General features: G+C 38.1%; 1 protein-coding gene across 2 annotated transcripts in view; it reads left to right on the forward strand.

Moving 5' to 3' along the window:
* Positions 1-20467, forward strand: part of LOC127970048 (thyroid adenoma-associated protein homolog) — a 100012-nt gene that overhangs the window by 14084 nt on the left and 65461 nt on the right. For both annotated transcript variants that reach the window (XM_052572250.1, XM_052572251.1), the window contains exons 19-25: positions 221-382; positions 690-859; positions 8939-9048; positions 12146-12278; positions 14284-14406; positions 14496-14618; positions 16793-16884. In XM_052572250.1, coding sequence (XP_052428210.1) covers positions 221-382; positions 690-859; positions 8939-9048; positions 12146-12278; positions 14284-14406; positions 14496-14618; positions 16793-16884 — 913 coding nt within the window. The remainder of the gene's footprint in view (positions 1-220; positions 383-689; positions 860-8938; positions 9049-12145; positions 12279-14283; positions 14407-14495; positions 14619-16792; positions 16885-20467) is intronic.

A 20467-nucleotide genomic window follows, 5' to 3' on the forward strand; every position in this document is an offset into this window, starting at 1 on the left:
GAAATGACATTGGAATACAAATATTCACAATTTTCAGAAAAAGACAGTTTTCCAGTAATGCTGTTGGAAGTGTCTAGAAGTCTACATGGTCATTACTATTTTAGCTCTATTCAATTTCAGTGTCGTGTTGTATGTGGTCAGGAGTCGGGACAGTATCTAGTTCCAATTTAGATCTGTCAGTTGCTTGTATATGATGATAATGCATTTTTCTTCTCCACAGAGACCTCTGCTGGCCTCCAGAAGATCCTGCAGGAGATTCAACCTCGTGACACAAATGATTTCTTCACTAGTGCAAGAGAGCTGGACCCCAGTGAGAGCGACTGTGACAGTGAATGGAAAGAGCCGGAGAACATCGTTCATAAACCACAGTCCTGTAACCGCGGTACAAACACGATCGCCCTTCACTAAATACAGTTCAAGCACCTCTACCATAGCATCGGTATTAAAAAAAAACATATTTCAAACTCAAATTTCATTCATTGACATATCATAAATTCAGTAGTATTATGTCTAATATGAGTAACCACACTCCTATTTTTACCATTCTACTTTAGTGAACCAACAGTTGATTTCATACGAGGGCTGGGATCGCTGTAATACATGTTCTGTCCATGAGAGGCCAACATTTGATCAGCGTTTTGCGAGTGTTCATTTGGGTGTGTGTGTGTGTGTGTGTTTGTGTTGTCTAGGTGGTGGTGTTGATGGAGAGGCCTATCGAGTCACTGCTCAGATGGTGCTGGTGTGTTGCTGGAGGACCATGAAAGAGGTGTCAATGTTGCTGGGACATCTGTGTCAGAGCGTGCCGCTGTGCTGTCCTCTCACACACGCTGACGGCAGAGGAGTCGTCACAGAGGACCAGGTCAGACTCCGACACAGACACACTCCACAGGTGTCACCTGATCTAGCATTCATTGTCTGACACACATGCACACGCTCATCTCAAAGAGACTGTGTCGATGGAAGCCACCGAGCCTCCCTCAAGCCAAGATCTCGGTTACATAAGTGAGTGAGATAGAATGGAGAACTGTACCTCATGCCGTTGAGTGGAGACTTTTTCCAGTAAGCTGATCTTTTTGAGCTCAGGGCCGAGAGATGAGACATCATGGTAATTGCTAATACAGGCTTAAATATGGTCTAGCGAACAGCCCCTGAAGAGGCGTCAGGAAATGTGATCACGGTGAATACAACTTCATCTGCCATAAAACTGAGCCTGGCGGCCATTAAAAAGAGAATGTCAAACGTATTTCCAGTACAGACTCAAAGACTCTAAACCCTGAAGAGTAGGCTTCCTTCTAAGGTAGCACCCTATCCACAATATCCCTTAACTTGAATGTGATAATGATAATAACTTTAAGGGGTAGTTCACCCAGAAATTGTAATTCCACTTGTTCCAAAAGTGCATACGTTTCTTTTTTCAGTTGAACACACAAGTAAATATTTTGAAGAATGTTGGTAACTAAACAGTTGACCATAGCACATGACTTCCATCGTATTTTTTTCTGTATTATGGAAGTCAGTGGTTAATGTCATACAGTAAGGTCCATATTTGGACACTGACACAGTTTTCATAATTTAAGCTTTGTGTGTAATAAATAAATATAGGCTGTAATCATTGAAAAAAAAAAAAAAAATCTAAAGACAATTCTTTTTGTTCAGTAAAACCATTCAAGTAGAAGTTATATGATCATTTTAATAAAACATACAAAAGAAGTCACATTCTATATAGGGCTTCATAGGCAGAATTAAACTTTAGTGCATTTGTCCACTGTAGTGGATAGATATATATTTTCTGTTACAGAAAAAAAAAAAGTTATAGAAAAATATTGATACAATCTGGATGAATGTATTTCTGACATCCTATTTAGCTGAAAAATAGTTTTTTACCTGTCTAGATTAATGAGAATAAAAGGATTTAACTAGGGGTGTCACGATTCTCCAAATCCTCGATTCGATTGCATTTTCGATTCTAAGCTCACGGTTCGATTCGATTCTCGATTTTTACATTTATTCTTTTTAAAGCACAGATTGTCATTTTTCAAACTAGACTTTTATGCAATATTATATCTGACCTTTGTTTGCAATGTACCACACTACATTGTCAAATTTAAAACTTTTATTAACAACATAATGTAACAATAACTTATATCTTTAGTCAGTTGAAAAATTTAAATAAACTGCCATCCAGTTTCTCTTTTCTAAGTGTAGTCTTCACAAAAGATATTACGATGTATCTATTTAAAAGATTAAAGATAAAACACTTGTTAAACACTTCACTGTCATTCACTGACTTTCGATTTCATTTTTGTGAAGCGCTCCTGTTCAAGACGAGATGGCAGAAAGCGCATCATGTTTGTTTCTTTATTTTATAAAAGCACAACGTTTTGTTGAAATTGTGAGTGCACGTGAAAGTAGAAGTAGACACTTTACATGATGTATTACTTTTGATGTATTACTCTTACCTTTATGAGTAAAAATGACAATATATTTTAAGTTGTTTTCAATGAAAAAAATACGCGAATGATCGCGCTGGTGCCTCCATGTCCTGCAAAGTGAGCTTTAGCTTCCACTCTGCACAAACTATTGAATATAGCACACATTTATCTAGGTTTAATATTAAACATAATTATATGGTTGAACTGTTTTATATCTATACATTTTATTTTAGGAAAGTTGTAGTGATTTGAGAAGATAAAAATTGATCAAACATAGGCTGTGATCATCTCACAGTCTACCCTGGCTTCTTGTATTTCATGAATAAACATTGCATCGCATGCAACATTTGCCATTGCATACAAAACGTAAGTAATTTAATAGCTGAAACAGTAGTATAAGCTGTTTTGGGAGAAATGGAGGGGGGGGGGGGGCGGGCTCGGTTGGGTAATTCTGATAAACTGTCAGACACGGGCCGGGCTAGGGACTAAATTGTAGCATGATTATGCTCCATATGGTTCAAGACAGTGAAAATTACTAGCTTCCTGCGCTAAGGAGTGTAGATATTTTCCATCGGCAGTAGTTTAAACCACGTGAATATATATGTTGTCTCCAGCTGTGCCCTCTTAGCATAGCGCTTTCATTTCAGACCTGCCTGCTGTTTAATGGGCCGACTACCTTTCCTATCCTGCATTCTTTTCAAATGGCTTCCTTTTTCCCTGAAGAGCCGAACCACTTCACACAGAACTCATTCAGCAGCTTTTTACACCTGAGACACTGGCAGCAATCTCTATCCTGTGAGCCAATACGATACATAAACATCAGCGTTTCCTACATCCTGGTATATGTTCAAAACCTCATGGGTGACTTGAAGCCACAAGCACTTAGAGTACAATGTAAACATGTGTTTGTAACGGTGTATGTTGAAAAGAGCTAAAAATCGCTTGATGTGTAAAGTGAAAATTCCCTCTCTCAGATGGGCTTGTCCTGAAACCTACTGCCCTTAAAGGAATAAATCCGCCAAAAATCATCTTTTACTCAGCCTTGAGTTGTGACAAACACATAGGACTTTTGGAAAAGGAGGAAATATTAGTCAGATATTTTCCGTACAGTGAAAACTAATAGGAACAGATGCTGTTGAGCTTGAATGAATAGTTAATGTAACTTAATCTAAGTTTTTTTTTTTCTATTTTCTTTTAGTTTTAAATTTTTTTTATTGGTTTTATAAAGTTTCATTTTATGTTTTTGTACTTTATCATCGTCTTTTTTTTCTACTTTTAGTTTTCTTATGTTAGAGTTGCCACAATTTGGTATCACTTAAAAATGAAAAATGTAGTGCTTTTTACTATTTAGTAGCACTTCCATGTTTAATGGTTGTAGGTTTTTATAATATACAATTTATGAAATATGTGAACTATTTTGTGGACATTTTATTTTGGGTAGTTTTTGTATTTAGTGTAGTTTCAGTTAACAATTTATTTTCATTTCACAGTCTGAAGCCAAAATGTAAACCATTTTTTGGGTAAAATCATAGGATTTTCTAACTGATGAAGTAAAAAAGCAAAAGTTCAAATACGATTTCAGAGGTACAGTAAAGGCTTTACAGACATTTTTAGTGAATAGCAGGTTAAATTTCAATTTCTTTCTCACACAAAACTAATGCATGACTTGAGAAGAATATATTGCGTACATGCTATGGACAGTGCATGTCATTTTTGATCTCTGACTCTATTTTACGCGCTTTTGATCCCAATATGATTCTAGGTTTCTTTTGTAGCACACTCTGTAGAGAGCAGATTGGAAGTTTTTCGGTTTAAGGGGCAGAAGGTTTAAACTCTTAAATTAGTTTTTGATGTCTTAAGCTAAGAGCATAGCTTCGGCCAAAACCAGACAGCTTGATCAAATGTTCCCACCGCTGTAGTTTCCAAATCCAGAAATTAGCAAGGGAGTAAAGCAGACCTTGCAACATCTTTGCACATACAGAAAAATGAAGCAATAAATCATTCAAACTGTTACTTGATATCTGTGCGAAGGTTTCCGAATGGGAATCGGAGTCGGTCGGCGAGGTGCGATTGTTATTTTCACCGCTCTGTCCTGCTGCATGACCTCAGCGCTTTAACAGATGGAGTGGAGTTATTCAGTGATGTCACCATGGCATATTCGCGACTGTTATATAAAGGATGATCTAATGATGCTGCCGGGGTCCACATGGCTTGTGTTTGCGGTTTGTGTTCATGCCTCTACATCTTTTTCCAGACCGCATTTCTTCTGAGGGATCGGGCCGAGCGTGTGTTTATGACAGCGAAGGTTCTGTTTCCCAAACGTGTGTGTCCTGCATCCTGTTATGTCCTCCGTCTCTGTGGAAACGCGGCACATGTTTTCGGACTGCAGAGGAACCATGGCAACTGCAGTTAGTCACATCCCAGTGATGGATCATTTCTTGAGTTAGGAGTAAACAGCTTCTCGGTAGGGGATCGTTGTGGTACCCGGAGGAGTCATACTCTGGTCATTTGAATATAATATCTGACAGTTTCTGTTGCGTAGGTCGCCTTTTGAAAATAAAGTCCTGTTCATTTGTTTCAAGATCATGTTTGGCTAGACGGATAGACGGGCTAATCTGGAGCTGAGAAAGCTGGGTCTGTCTGGCTCTCCCATAGCTTTGGTTAAGATGGGGGTCTCTCCGTCCTCTTTGGGTTGAGCTGAGAGAGTTTTGAGTAATTTGGATAATCTGAGGCCCTTATAAGCTTTAAGTGCTGCTGAAGCGCCTTGCTCGGTTTATAAGTTGGTTGCATTAGTTTGACTGTTCTGAGAGCTGATAGTGATTGTAAATTAATACTTTTAGCACTTCTTTGCAATTTTTCATGGGCACAAGCCAGGTGTTTTAAAAGGGAGTCCACACGATTGGAAAATATTTCTTCATTCATGCTTCACAACAGGTTCACCAACTTTCTTGAACTGGTTGAAACTGTTTTTTTATAAACAATAACACTATTAAAATAAAATACTATACTAAAAAATATGCAAAGAAAAACTAACTTAACTAATCAGTCAAACTTATTTTTTTAAACTTTAAACTTATTTTCTTTATTTTATTTATTATAAAAAAATTAAAGCTACAAGGAATTAAAAACAAAATAAATTAAAAATGACAATCACATAAAAATATTGAAACTTAAATTAAAATGATGAAAAAATAAATAAAAAAATAAAAGCTTATTGAAAATATTTCAAATACTGTATTAGTATATCATTAACACTAAATAACACTGGTTTGAAATGAACTTTTTTTGTAAGCTTTATACATCAATGCCCTGTTGAAGTGCCTTTATTTTCAAGGCACTTTTCTCCTTCATATAATCTTTATGTAAATACTGTTTTTCTCAACTGAAGACAGTGTGTTTGTCCAAAGACACTTGTCACTCGACTCTTGGTTTAGGTCTATGGTTCTCAATTGGTTTTGCTATAAGATCCAGAGTTTATGTTGGACATCAGTTGGTGACTCAACAAAACTTGTACAAAAACCTGCTACTTTTTAGGAAATGAGGAACACCCTGTAGTTTCTAAATAATTAATCACTGTGTCATCAATGTTTACATATTGTCAGTATCAATACCATTTTACCACAAGCAAGCTTCAATGGGGTTGAGGTTTCTGACATAGTTTATTGTAGCTATAGGTTTTTCCTGTTGTTTAGTACGTTTGACTTTTTTTCTTGAGTAGAACAAGGAAGATTTTCAGATGAAACAGTGGACTTTGCTGATACATAAAATGCAAGTCAATGGCTGCTGGCACTCGAGAGCCCAAAAAAAAAAAAAAAAGAAGCATATAAAGGCAACACAAAATTAATAACCTTGTCTTCTGACACTAAACTGAGGTCCTTTGATGCAAAACTAACGGTCTGTGTCACTTTAAGACCATATTTTCTATGACCACCTAGTTAATGCTAGACTTAGACACTCTTCTCCATTCTTTAAATACATGAAACATTCAACCCCCCCCCCCCCCCCCCCCATTTGTAAGTTGTGACCACAATTATTTGTTACTGGCTAATATTTTTCAACCTGTTAGTTCACTGCACTCTGCAAGTCTGCATCCATTCTTCAAACATTTGTAGATATTCTTCATCTGTGGTATCTGTTTGTATATTTTTCAATACCCATTTCACCAGAATATCCTAATCCACAGCAAGTTTGAGCTTTACTTGACTTGTGTTAACCCCTCTTAGTGCTAGACGTGCAGGAAAAGCTTCTATTTAGGTCACTGACCTGACGTGTAATTAGCCGGCTGTATTGGGAAATTTCTCTGCGCACGTGGAGCGTAAGCAAACTTTAGTGGCGGTGGTGTTGGTGGTGGCGGTGGGGGGTGTGGGTGAAATTGCAAAGAGGAAGTGATTAGCTAAATAAAGTCCTGCAGAAGCTGAAGCATTTGGTGGACGATGTAAATAGCTGCTCTGCTGCCATATGGACCTTAACCGCTGGCCGCCTGTGGAAGGAGCCGTTTGTTGAGTTCAGAGCCAGGCTGAACATCAGTCTGTTTTTCTAGTCATATTCATTAAAGGGGTAGTTCACCCAAAAATGAGTATTCTGTCATAAGTTACTCACCCTCATGTCATTTCACAGATATTTTTGATGAATTCCTAGAGCTCTCTATCAGCAATGTCAACACGATCAACATCCAGAAATGTAGCAAGGAGATCAGTAAAATAATCCTGAAAAAAAAGTGTTCCTGTAGCTCAACTGGTAGAGCACTGCGCTAGCAAGCTAGCAAGCAAGCGCAAGGTTGGGGGTTCGATTCCCCGGGAACACATGATATGTAAAAATTGATAGCCTGAATGCACTGTAAGTCGCTTTGGATAAAAGCGTATGCTAAATGCACAAATTTAATTTTAATTTTAATTTAATCCATATGACATCAGGGGCTCAACCATAATTTTACAGAGTTACGAGCATTGTTTGCATTGTTTACATGCGAGGAAAGTGCGTATACGCCGCGATACTCTCGAAGATGCCGCCAGAGATAATTGTATAACTAAAAATATTCTTGTAGCTTTGTAAAATTATGGTTTGAACTGTCACATGGGTTATTTTAACAATCTAATTACTACGTTTCTGAGCCTTGATCGTGGCAGGACCCTTGCTGTCTGTGGGAGGGACAGAGAGCTCTCGGATTTCATCTAAAAATTCTTTATTTGTGTTCCAAAAATGAACAAAGGTCTTACAGGTTTGAAATGACATGAGGGTGAATAAACAAAAAAAAACAAAAACATTTTTGGCTGAACTATCCCTTTTAGAGGAATGTGCCATTCAGAGGTATATTGAGGTAAATTTGATTTTGAGGTTTCAAACCATTTTCATAATTTGAATTTAATTGGATAGTCCTTCCAAAATTCTAACACCGGTCATCATTTGCTCACCCTCATATCATTTAACGCTTTGTGGTGCATAAAAGGGGAGATTTTGAAGAATGATTCAGCTGTTCATACCATGCAAGTAAAAAAAAAAAAAATATATATATATATAAATAATAACATTTGAAAAATCCCCCAAATATTTTCAAATAAAATGAAAATAATTATTAAAAATCGAATTGAAATTGAAATCGATTCAAACACCCATGTGATCTAATTTCTAAATGACTACGATTCGCCCGTGTCTAAAACTTTGAATAAAATCATTCCAGAACATTAAATTGTGAACTTTCTCTGTCAACTCAGGCTTGATCCTTGAACAGCCAATCATATGCCTTGAAACTGCGATTTCACTTCTCGCGAGAGTCACTACCAAAAATTAAAAGACTAAACAATAAAAATAATTTAAACACATTTATAAGATGAAACGATTGATCCATGATAGAGGGAAACTTAAAACATCATACAAAGTCATGTTTAAAGCTTTTGATTCTAAAACTTATTTAAACTGGATATTATCTAATTAATTCCTTACATTTATATAGCGCTTTTCTAGGCACTCAAAGCGCTTTACATAGACAGGGGGGTATCTCCTCATCCACCACCAGTGTGCAGCATCCACCTGGATGATGCGACGGCAGCCATATTGCGCCAGAACGCCCACCACACACCAGCTTACTGGTGGAGAGGAGACAGAGTGATGAAGCCAATCAGCAGATATGGGGATTGTTAGGAGGCCATGATGGTCAGAGGCCAATGGGCGAATTTAGCCAGGATGCCGAGGTCACACCTCTACTCTTTTCGAAAGACATCCTGGGATTTTTAATGACCACAGAGAGTCAGGACCTCGGTTTAATGTCTCATCCGAAGGACGGTGCTCTATTCTAAATCAACATAATGTATGGTATAATAATATAAGTATTATTATTATTATTATTATTATTATTATTATTATAGACCTCAAAATAAATGCTCCATGTCTGGTTCAACATTTATACTTAAGGGTTCAAAAAACTTAGGCAGTATGTGCAAAATGATTTTAATGTGAGTGTCCAATTCCACAGGTCCATCGTGTTAACTCTGTGTCCATCTTTCTGTCAGGTGGAAGGTGTGGGGAAGTACTTTCGGGAGCAGCTGCTGCAGTCTCGTCACAGGGGGGCGTTTGAACTGGCCTACGTGGGTTTCGTTCGGCTCACGGAGATGCTCTGCAGGTGAGAGATCTAAGCCAATCAGTTTGCTCCATATCTCAGCAGCTATATAATAATGATTAAAACACATGTCCAGACTCATCCGCTCGCTGCAGTCAAATAGGCCCCTTGTCATTACAAAATTCAAGATGTTTTCAACCCAAAAGCCTTAGTCAGAACAAGTGTGCATCTTTATTAATGAGGGAGTCATGAGGACTGCAGCACCAGAGCCCCTGATGTTGTGCTTGGCAATAATGCTTCCTACATGAATGAGTCCAGTCCTCCTCTCAGCTGCAGGGCTGGAAACCAGCGCTGCTCCTGAAGGACAAGCTTCAAATAATCAGGACGTTTGAAAACCGTTCACATCTGGAAACGTGAGATTTAATGAGCTTTGGAATGTGGACTCTGTGCAGAGGTTAAGGAAATGGATTTGCTCGCTGCCACGAGTGTGACATGAATGGGACATCAGATCGCTTCTGCTGCTGTAGAGCTACTGAGGGAGCGTCTTGAATGATCTGACTCCATTCCTGCTCTCTGCTGAACTCTTCTGCTTTTAATCCACCTCTGCAGTTTCTACTTCGTTTTCATGAAACTCTTTTGAAATTTGAAAAACAATCAATATCCAGTGTTATCATCATAAACTTATACTTATATCATATTAAACATGTTTTTGTTAATTGTTATAAAGCTAAAATTAAATGAATATTTATATAAAAAAGGTACTAAAATCAGGTTTTCGGGTGGTCCTAAAAGGTTGTAAAAAATCTTAAATTGAAGTAAAATAAATAAATGTAATTATTCAATTCAAAAAGTAATAATGTTGCATGAATTGCAAAAAAAAAAAAAAAATCCTCGAGATGCAAATGTAAAATTAAGTCTTAAAACTTAAAACAGATTTAAGAATGTTTGTGCTTAAAACAACATAAATATGTCAATGAAGTATGAAAACGTTTTTTTTTGGGCAAATATTTATAATGAACTCCTTTTTTCATTTCATGTTGCTTCTCAAGCAAGCTTATCTTAAAAAACAAGACAAAAATACACAATAATAATTTTTCAGCAAAAGTAGTTAAAATGTACTACCATATTCTTGTTCTTAGGAGCAGAGGTATTTAAAGGTTTTCTTTTTTTTTGTCTTAAAACATCTTTAAAAATCCTTACCTTAATAAAAGATGCAGAAAACCTACAAATTTGGAATAATATTGAAACCGAAATACTCCTAAATTGCAACGGTTTAAAAATATTTTAATACAAAAAAAAAATGACAAAAAAATAAAATAAATAATCAAACTGAAATAGGAAAAATAAAAACTAATTGGAAATAACACACAAATAACACTGGTCGTAGCTGTTGTCTAGTCTGTTAGGAGTGAGAAATACAGTTGTGTTTGTACAAAGCATATACAATAACAGCAGAGACCCGCTAACATTATCAAGACTTACAAATGAAATTAGTGAGTTTGGTTAATGTTTGCTCCATAAATATCAACACAACCAGTTGTTTCTTCATTTACATCCATCCGACTTGAGACAAGCTCCACACGTTAATCGCAATGTTGGTGCTGCCAGACTGTCTCCGGTTATAAGAAATGGTGGAAAGTAGTTGTCTTGTGTGCTTTTAAGTGCTCGGGCAAAGACACAGATTGAACTAGACTAAACTGGATCGTTATTGGACTGCGTATCTGAGAATAAAAGAAAAGTTGGCACTACATACCATAATAAAGCCAGACCTGTTCGTAAAGGTTTTTTTCTTTTTCTTTTTTTAATCCGTTTGTAGTACCGACTAGCCTTTGAGATTTTGTGCTTAAGTGGTGGCTTTTTTTTTTACTCTCTTTTGCATTTTTCTAGCATCCCTAATTATAAAAAAAAATGACATGCAAACAAATGCTCAAACCTGAGATGGCAAACATTGAGGAAGTGTTTGCAGTTGTGTCCGAATGGGGTCTCAGAAGTGCTTCTGGAGGGAAAGCATTGCTGTGTGATTACACGGCTCCACCGGCAGCCACTAAACCTGTTACGAGGTGTTGACACCTGCCTTTTAAAGCTTTCCCCTTGTGTTTGGTGGAGTGTATTACTGAGCGAGGTGTGTGTGGTTTAGATTGTTTGATCTGACCTGTTCAGTCCAGTGCGTCTGGTATAACTTTATACTTTTCATTACGAGAGCCTGGCATTTTTCTCCTCTAACAAAGAGGTCGTCCTGCACACGCTTGGGCAGCTCCTGCTATGTGTTTGTGTGTGTATTCAAGCAAGTTTACAGGGAAATTACAGTGCTTGCTTAGCCAAGCATCTCTATTATCATTGCTCATACTTTGGAATGGGGTTTTGAATAAACTTGACAAACATAAGTTTAATCGTTGTTGTGTAACTCCTTCTGAACTGTTTGTGCTACGAACATGAAGGATTGCTTCAATAGCGTGGCTTACAGAGATTTCTTTTATTATGGCATTCTCCTGTAGCATTTGCTAGGTTTGGGTTATTTAATGCTTTTGGTAAGAAGTCTATTTTTGCTCACCGAGGCTGCTTTTATTTGACCAAAAATGCAGTAAAAATTTTTATATTGTGTAATTTTATTTCCATTTCAAATAACTGTTTTCTATATGAATATATTTTAAAAATCTAATTTATTCCCTTGACGCAAAGCTGAATTTTCAGCAGCATTACTCCAGTCTCCAGTGTCACATGATCCTTCAGAAATGATTTTAATAAGCTGATCTGCTGCTCAAGAATATATCTAATTATTATCAAACCGTTGTGCAGCTTAATATTGTTGTTGGAAGCCGCGATGATTTCACAACGACTGTTTATAAAAACTGATGTTTATCTTCGCAGCTTTTCCTCTGTAGTGTAACTTGGCTCTAGTCTGACATTTTCCCCGAATGAGTGTTTAAATTCAATTAATTTTATAGTCTGTGCTTTGAGATCACATTTGGACGTGATTTAGATTTTTAGATCACTTTGAAAACTGTGGATAATATCACATCAGAGAAAACATAAACAAAAAATGCCTGAGAGACACTGGGAACCACACAAACTTGGATACTATCAGTCCTGGGATAAAATGTCTTGTTCTGAATTCCACAACAAGGTCTTGTGTGTGTGTGTGTGTGTGTGTGTGTGTTAGGAGCGGGAGCCCTACGCTACAGCAGCTGCCAGCACACTGGCTGAAGGAGGTTCTTGAGGAAGTGAAATCCAGTGACCCGTCCTCGAAACTGTGTGCGACCCGCCGCAGTGCAGGAATACCTTTCTATATACAGGTTAGTAACTTGGGCCTCCTTTATGGACAGCACAGACCGCTAGATCTAAAGAAACAATAGCACTTTCCTCTTGTATACATTTCTAAATTTAAAGATTACTAATTAGAAATCATCACTTCCTCTTCTAGTTTTAATGTAAAATAAACATGAATGAACACCTCATGCCTCATTCAATCACTCAATCAGTGTTTCAATTGCGGAAAGATGTCATTAAAACAGCTTGTAAACAAAATGTCTTAGCATTTTATTTACTTGAGGCAAGTCATGAATGTCCACAGCTTGTTAGTCCACTAGAGAAATGAAGTCACGAAATATTAGACTGTAAACTCACTATATTTTACTTCACTTGTTAGGGACATCTTAATTATTTAAATAAATCTTTTATGAAACATTTATGACAGCCCCTGTGCAAATTATTGTTTCAACAACAAATACAAGTTGTAAAATGTAAAAGTTCAAGAACTGCATTGAGTGCAATATGCATGTTTGCATATAATTTTTTATTACAATGTTGATTTATTATAGTTAAAAATAAATTGTATACTAATTGAATATAAGTTTGGGCTCTGTTATCCTTCCTAGTATAAAAGGGCTCCCTAAAACTTGGCGCAGAAGCTGAGGTAGATTTTTATATATTGTTTATTTTAGTTTATGAAGTAGATTTATAGAACATTTGAATTATAATTTAATTTATTTACAGAAAGAGTTCAGAAATTTGTTCAGTAAACCATTGTTTATTTAAAAAAAAGAAAAAACTGTTTGAGTTTTTACCTCCTGCTGTACCGAAACCATACCGAAACAAAAGTTGTACATTCTCACTAGTGACGTTTCTATCGATATGATCATGCACCTCTAGTCAGTAAATCCGGTTCCATGATTACCGCTAAATCGACATCACCTGCTTTTAAATGGAGCAGCATTTAATAGACAGAGCCGTAGATCACTGACAAGCTACGCAATATCGCGTTTATTATCGAAGGTGATTCATCTGGGATAATAAACGCAATATTGCGTAGCTTGTCAGTGATCTACGGCTCTGTCTATTAAACGCCGCTTCATTTAAAAGCAGGTGATGTCGATTTAGCGGTAATCACGGAACCGGATTTACTGACTAGATGTGCATGATCATATCGTTAGATAATTCGTCCAGCCCTCGTGGCTGTATACAAGTCACAGTATTAATAGGTAAATAGGGTATTTACAAGGTATTTATAATGACAAATATATGGAGTCACTTTAGTATAAGGACCAATTCTCACTATTAACTAGTTGCTTGTTAGCATGCCTGGCTTTTTGGCTGTTTATTAGTGCTTATAAAACATTCTGCATGACTATATTGGACACGCTTTATTTCAAGGTCCAATTCTCGCTATTAACAAGCCATTAGCGATGACTTTTGCCTCACACTCCTAACTTAACTGTAAAATTCCCCACAACTGTATGTGATGCATTAGTTGCATATTACCTCCAAAACAATCATACTTAAGTAATAACCTGACAATCTCGGAAGATTCCCACCGCCAGGAATCAGTTTCATTAGTGTTACTCGAACATCTGCGGATCGGTAATTGATTCCATATAGTTTTTATGACGGAGATCGTCCCTAGTGGACCGTCCTCTGAGAGGTCAGAACAGCTGAATGCTGAAGTCTAGGAAGAAAGGGGTTTGGATCTGAAGCGCAAGACAATGAGAGGGTTTTAGGGAAGAATAAGACCGGGAGAGGATGGATAGTCTCAACACCTGGCATGAGCGCACATTCCTGCCGAATGTCCCGGAAAACATTCACACCCTTTGGCACGAGGACAAAAGAACAGAGGCCGTATTCGGTTCCACCCCTGAGTCATTTTTCCTCTGTCATTCACTGTACCTGTCTCAGAGGAATGTGCTTTCTGAAATAAAGCTTAAGGTTCACCTAAAATTGAAGCTTCTGTCATCATTTGCTCAGCCTCACGTCATTCCAAACCATGTCAAATGTGTGATAACTTGCCTGTTAATCTTCTCGTAGGCTCTGCTGTCCTCCGAGCCCAAATCATCCAGCTGTGGACTCCTGAAGATGACCATGAGGTCTCTGACAGCATTGGCTATGCCCTCTAATGATGCAGACACTGAGAGCAGCTCTGTGCCACAGGTGGATACACACACACACTTCTTCTCTAAGAGGAAAATATTAGTAAAATCAGGCATGTTTAATGTGTCTTTGTTTTTATGTACGTACAGGTCCACGCTCTGAACATCCTGAGGGCTTTGTATCGAGACACACGTCTGGGGGAGAACATTGTGCCGTTTGTGTCCGATGGCATGCAAGCTGCTATCCTGGGTTTCACTTCTCCTGTATGGGCCGTGAGTATACCTTTTACTTTTTATACAATGTCTATGCAAGTTCCTTCAATAACATAACAATTATGGTTTTTCAGACATGGTTTGTCCACAGAATATTTATCTCAAAGTACCATCATGCCATGTTATTAGATATAGTGGTAACACATTAGTAAGGTATACATAATGTACAGTTTTAATAAATAATTCTAACCAAAATTAAAGGTTTGTTTGTTACACGTTTTAATTCATCATCATTTCTACAGGTGAAACCGTTAATATAACATTGTTTCAAAAGTAATTTTTAAATTGTTTCAAAAATGTAATTAATTTCAAATAAGTGTCGTTCTGACACTGAAGATTGGAGTAATGCCTGCTGAAAGATCAGCACAGGAATAATTTATTTTTTAAATTCAATACATTTGGACCCCACATTTTTGAAAGGTAGTGTATATACTCAAAAATGCCCACTGTTTAATATTATTATTAAATGGGTCATCGGACGCCGATTTTTCACAAGTTGATATGATTCTTTAGGGTCCTATGAAAAGTCTGTAACATACTTTGGTTAGAATTTCTCAATGGTAGTGTAAAACAACACCCTTTTTACCCTATCAAAAACAGTTGCAATATTGTTGCATGCCACTTTAAATGCTAATGAGCTCTGCTGGCCCCGCCCCTCTCTTCTGAGCTGCTCTCTGAGGGACTGTTTACCTTAGCCGCGCATTCGTCGTGAAACTTGCTAAATAGCATGTTATCAGGAAAGGCACATTCACATCTTCTGGAGGTCAAGCTGGACCACGAATGATTTGCGCGAACATAAACGCATTTAGATAGATCGAGGATCGCGCATTCTCTTCACAAACAAACGTAATCCACTTGTCTTCAGCGGCTCAGATGTCCGATGTTATTTTGTAAAAGGGACTTAAAGTGTATATAATTCTCTCTCCAGTGTTCTCCGTCTCTTCATCCTTTCTCACACTCGTTTATTCACTGTTCTTCACATACATCCCCTGTCAGGCCATAGCTGTTGCTGAGGCACTGACAGGTTGATAATTAAAGTGAATGAGAACACTAGGGACAGGAGCGGACACACACACACACACAGCTTTGCGGTAGTCCTGGCCGATTGCCCTCGATTGCTCTCTTTGATCACCTCCACATGGGCGACACGGCTCATACAGGTCACGCTGGTGACAACTCCAGGTCGCATTCCTGCGCTCTCCTCCCTCATACCTGTATATCTGCTTTACGTGTCTTCCATACATCTCTCCTCACTTCATTTTCTTATCTGTTCATTCCTTTTGAGTACCCCCCCCCCCCCACCCGTTCATTACTCTGGAGCTGTCAGAAGACCTGCTACTGTAGCGGTTTCCCTCTTTACTGCAGCGCTCCAGCCAGAAGTAGAGTACAGTAGGCCTAATCCTTCCCAGAATGCAGCAGTCAGGTAGTCACAGAGATCTCACACAGTCTTCTTGTAGTCTGTGAGGAATGTTTCTTAAGCTGACATCAAAATGTGATCAAAGTTATGAGGCAGTAACACTTTGAACATTACGTTTGGTGTGTTCAGCATTACTTTAGCCACATAAGATTTGGATTTGAAGGCATTTAACTGTTCCTGGAACAAGATGTCTTCAGACCCTGTAAATCCTGCATGACGTGGACTTTGTGAGTCTTGTACACCCTTGAGCTCCAAAACCAATTTTTGCATTGTAATCGTCTCGAGGGCCATCATCATGTGCTCTGACTCATGACTTTCTCATGTTAAAGAGCTCATATCATTATTTTTTTTTTGTTACATTTTCCCAGTGGTCTATTTAAAGAAATAATCCACCCAAAAAATGAATGTTTTTCCTCTTTGCTCACCCCAAGTTGTTCCAAACATGTATGACTTCCTTTCTTCTGTGAAACATGGAGCTCATTGACTTCCATTGTATGAACACAAAACAACACTGACGCAATTCTCAAAAGGTTTTTTTAATGTGCCACAGAAGAAGTGACATAGCATCATACAGACAAGTTTGAGTAATTTTTATTTTTTTTTAACTTTCCTGACATGTTTTAACCAACAAGCACCACTTTTTTAAGATTTGAAATGAAGTTAACCTCTATAATGTAATATTGTGCATGTTATGATTAATGTACATGGAGGGAAGGTTTGCTCTGATGTCAGTTTCTCCATCCTGTCCTCTTTTTAGGTGAGGAACTCCTCGACTCTCCTGTTCAGCACTCTGATCACACGGATATTTGGGGTAAAGAAGGGAAAAGATGAGCACTCCAAAAAGAACAGGTGTGACTTCAGTAGTTCTATGTCCCTCTCCCAACTACACTGTAAAAAAACAGTAGTTGAGAGCACCCCGAAAATGAATGAATCATTTACTCACCTTCATGTTGTTTCAAACCTGTATGAGCTGCTTTCTTATGTTGAACATAAATTAAGATATTTTGAAGATTGCTGGTAATCAAACAGTTGGTGGCGCCCATTGACTTTCATAGTAGGAATAAAAATAGATAGATATTAATAGGGCACATTATTACGTAAAGCAATCTTATTTTGGCAGACCAATCCATTAAACAATTGAAGCTTGCTTATCATGTGTGAGTTAGTTGCCCAAAGCAAAAGGTCATAGTTGTTTCAATGCACCAACATAACTTTATAAAACTTGCCCTTTAAAATTAAAGAAACTTCACCAAAGCCATAACTACGTACCCTCATAATGAAACAAAACATGACTTTTTAAACAGAGCTTATTAAAAACACTAAACAGGTCAGCGCTGATAGCCTTGTATGGGCAGTGTGTCAACCTATAGTGCCTTTATACTGTCCTATAGCAATAATAATAATAAAAACACACACAAAAAAATGAAACGAAACCCACATTTTGTGACCATTTTTTCTGCCGGTGCGAGTAAATTTTTTGGCCACTCACTCTGGCGCGACCATCAGCTCATGTTGCCATTTTTATTGCATTTGAGAAACATCCAACTAAACAAAACTGAAACAAAATCCAGATACTCGTTTGAGCAGCTTTTGACCATGTCAAAAACAAAAAAAGTTGGGGCTCAGAACAGCTTTAGTCGGGAACCAAAGTTGATTTTGTGACACTGTTACAGCACAGCGCTGCGAGATCCAGAGAGAAGCCTTTGAATTCACTGCACAATGAATAAGGTTACTGCGAGATGAGAAAGATTCAGATTCTGCACAGAAATCTCGGTTATAAACCGATCAAACGGCGCTGACATAGAAAACCAGGAGCAGTAATGCTTACCGTAGCCATGGTGTTGTGGCAGAAATAGTGGAATGTTATTGCGTCATTCATTTCAGGGTTTGTACAGCCTTTTGGGAGAGAAATTCAAGCAATATGACTTACAAGCATTTCACATAACTGTTTCCAGCACTTTAAAAGCTCATAAATGATCTGATTTTAATGTTATTTTAAATGGGATGATCAAAATATACTTTGGTGAACAAACACTTATGTCAAATAAAAATACGTCAAATCACCATTATAACTTGTAGATGTAAGCTGAAGAGTATTTATTAGCTTATTAGTAATTATTTTTTTTTAAATGTTTTGAAATGAAAAAATAAGTATATAAACATATCAGATCATCAAGAAATCTGATTTTGTCCGAATGTTGCTTTTTGTTTTTAAGTATGAAGTAAAAAACATCTCAAAGTGCTTTGAATAACAAAACTTTTCAATTTTGACTAAATCACACACTCGCTTGGTCAATTAGTCAAGTTGTTGGTCTGTTTCAAATAAGACTAGAAGAATAATGGTACATCTAGTAAGAGTACTATATATCTTTTCAACATAAAAATACATAATAAAATACATTTTGTAATGAACATGTAATATTATTAGTAACTGCATAGTAAATTTTATCATATACATACATTTTATCAAGTTGCTCATATTAAATGTCCTAAAGGTTTACTTTTAATATTTGAAATGTAATGCCATCTTTTTCCACAGTCTGCCTACTCTCAAAGTAGAGTTTTCTGGCAGAATGGAAGTTGCAGTTCTTAGTGTACTTGTCCTGTCATCCGTGACTCAATGCCTTCACCGTGTGAAAATAATACCAAAATGCTATTGCAACCCATGACAGAACGTAATGTCATTCATTGGGAGTAGGAAAAATGTGGCTGTAACATTGAAAAAGGAGCCAGGTGGTTTGAGAGAAAAGGTTGTGAAGATGCATTCGTGATGTCAACAGAAAAGGAAGGGCGTTTCAGATGAAAAGCAGGTTTTAAGACTCGATGCAAGCATTCCATTAGAATGCATCGGCTTGCCACAGCTCACTTTAACCTGAATAGATCTTGAGGTGAGTTCTGTGTGATCCTGCTCTGTCAGGGGTTGTTCACAAGGGGGCACTGAAGTTCTGTGCTCTTTCTCCTTCCAGTCCTCTATTCCAGTCATTAATCTCTGTCGAATGTTGGCCTACAGTGCATGGACACCTTCCAGCCCCTTAAATGTTCTGGATGTTCCTCCTAACTCCCTGATGGCCTTTGTTTGTTTGTGTTCTGCCTCTATCCTCATCCCACGTTTATCCACCCTCGCAAAGACTTACTCCTTTTGTTTCTGGTTTCAACTCTTGTACTGATCAAAACTCTTGACAGGCCTCGGAGCTGACGCACAGGGGTTAACGCGCTTCAACGCATGTTTATCTTTTCCGTAGTAGAGGGAATGCTAACAACATCTTGCCCAAGCACGCACAAACGTCGACACAATTCTTGCACACATTCACACCCTCTCCATTGCTCTCCGGTTGACCGTGACCTCTGATCCCTGGCCACCGCAGGATGGGGCGGGTGGGCCGTGATGGGACCTCCTGCTGCGGCGACGACTGCTCTGCATCAGCTCCCTAATCTCATCCAAACATGTGGAGCGCGAGCTGTTGCAAGAATGTCCTGATGCATTCTGGGATTGACTGCAGAGAGGTCACGGATGGAGTCAGGAATGACTAAACAGGAGTGGCACTGACCTCGTTGAAAAACAATAATGGCTCACTCATGAGATCATGGTTTGTTATGATTAATTGGTGCGCTGATTGGACTTAATTTGGAAAATCGAGCGGGCCGTAATGACACAATCCAGTATGTTGGACTACCTCACACTTCAAAGAGCCCATGTGATCCCAGGTCAGCTGACCGTGGCATTACCCTGGGATTTTCTAAAGGGACGCTGAATATTTAGAGGTCACTGAAACTCATTATAATCGCAATGAAATAACACTGACTCTTCGGTCTGGATATATTCCCCATAGTCAGGACCGTTTACTTTCTGCATAACCCTGCCGCCAGCTTGTCCGACATCACCATGTGTTTGTCTTTAGTTTTATGTGTTTTTATGGCAGGCATCTTCATCTTGCGGGTCACTCGGCTATTGCTTATTGTTGTTTTATTCAATTTCTCTTCCTGTGTGCAAGTGTTTTTTGTGAGTCTTGTGATTTGTGCGCTGACATGTACTTGTCAAACATTTTGACAGGTCGTTCTCTGTTTTGACTTTTTGGGTCTTGTTGTTTACAATCTGTGTGTACTGTGGCTATGTTCTGAATAGCATACTACCTCACTATTTCTGCAGCATAGAATGGGTGTGCTGAATTTCTTTTTGCACGGAAGACTGACTGCATTCTCCAAAATGCAAGGTGCACCAATCTCACATACGTCTGCGCTATTTTTTGCTATGAATTCACGTGGCACTTTTCCACTGTGTGGTACGATTTGGCACGGCTTGACACTGTTTGGGTTTCCACTGCAGTTTAGTACTGCTTTAGAGTAGGCGGGATTATTCACATGTCGTTATTGTCGCACCACCTCTGCTGCCATAATCCTTCAGAAATCACTCTTATATTCACTTATATTTCGT

The sequence above is a fragment of the Carassius gibelio genome, chromosome B13 (assembly GCF_023724105.1).
Source record: "Carassius gibelio isolate Cgi1373 ecotype wild population from Czech Republic chromosome B13, carGib1.2-hapl.c, whole genome shotgun sequence".
Classification (NCBI taxonomy): Eukaryota; Metazoa; Chordata; class Actinopteri; order Cypriniformes; family Cyprinidae; genus Carassius; species Carassius gibelio.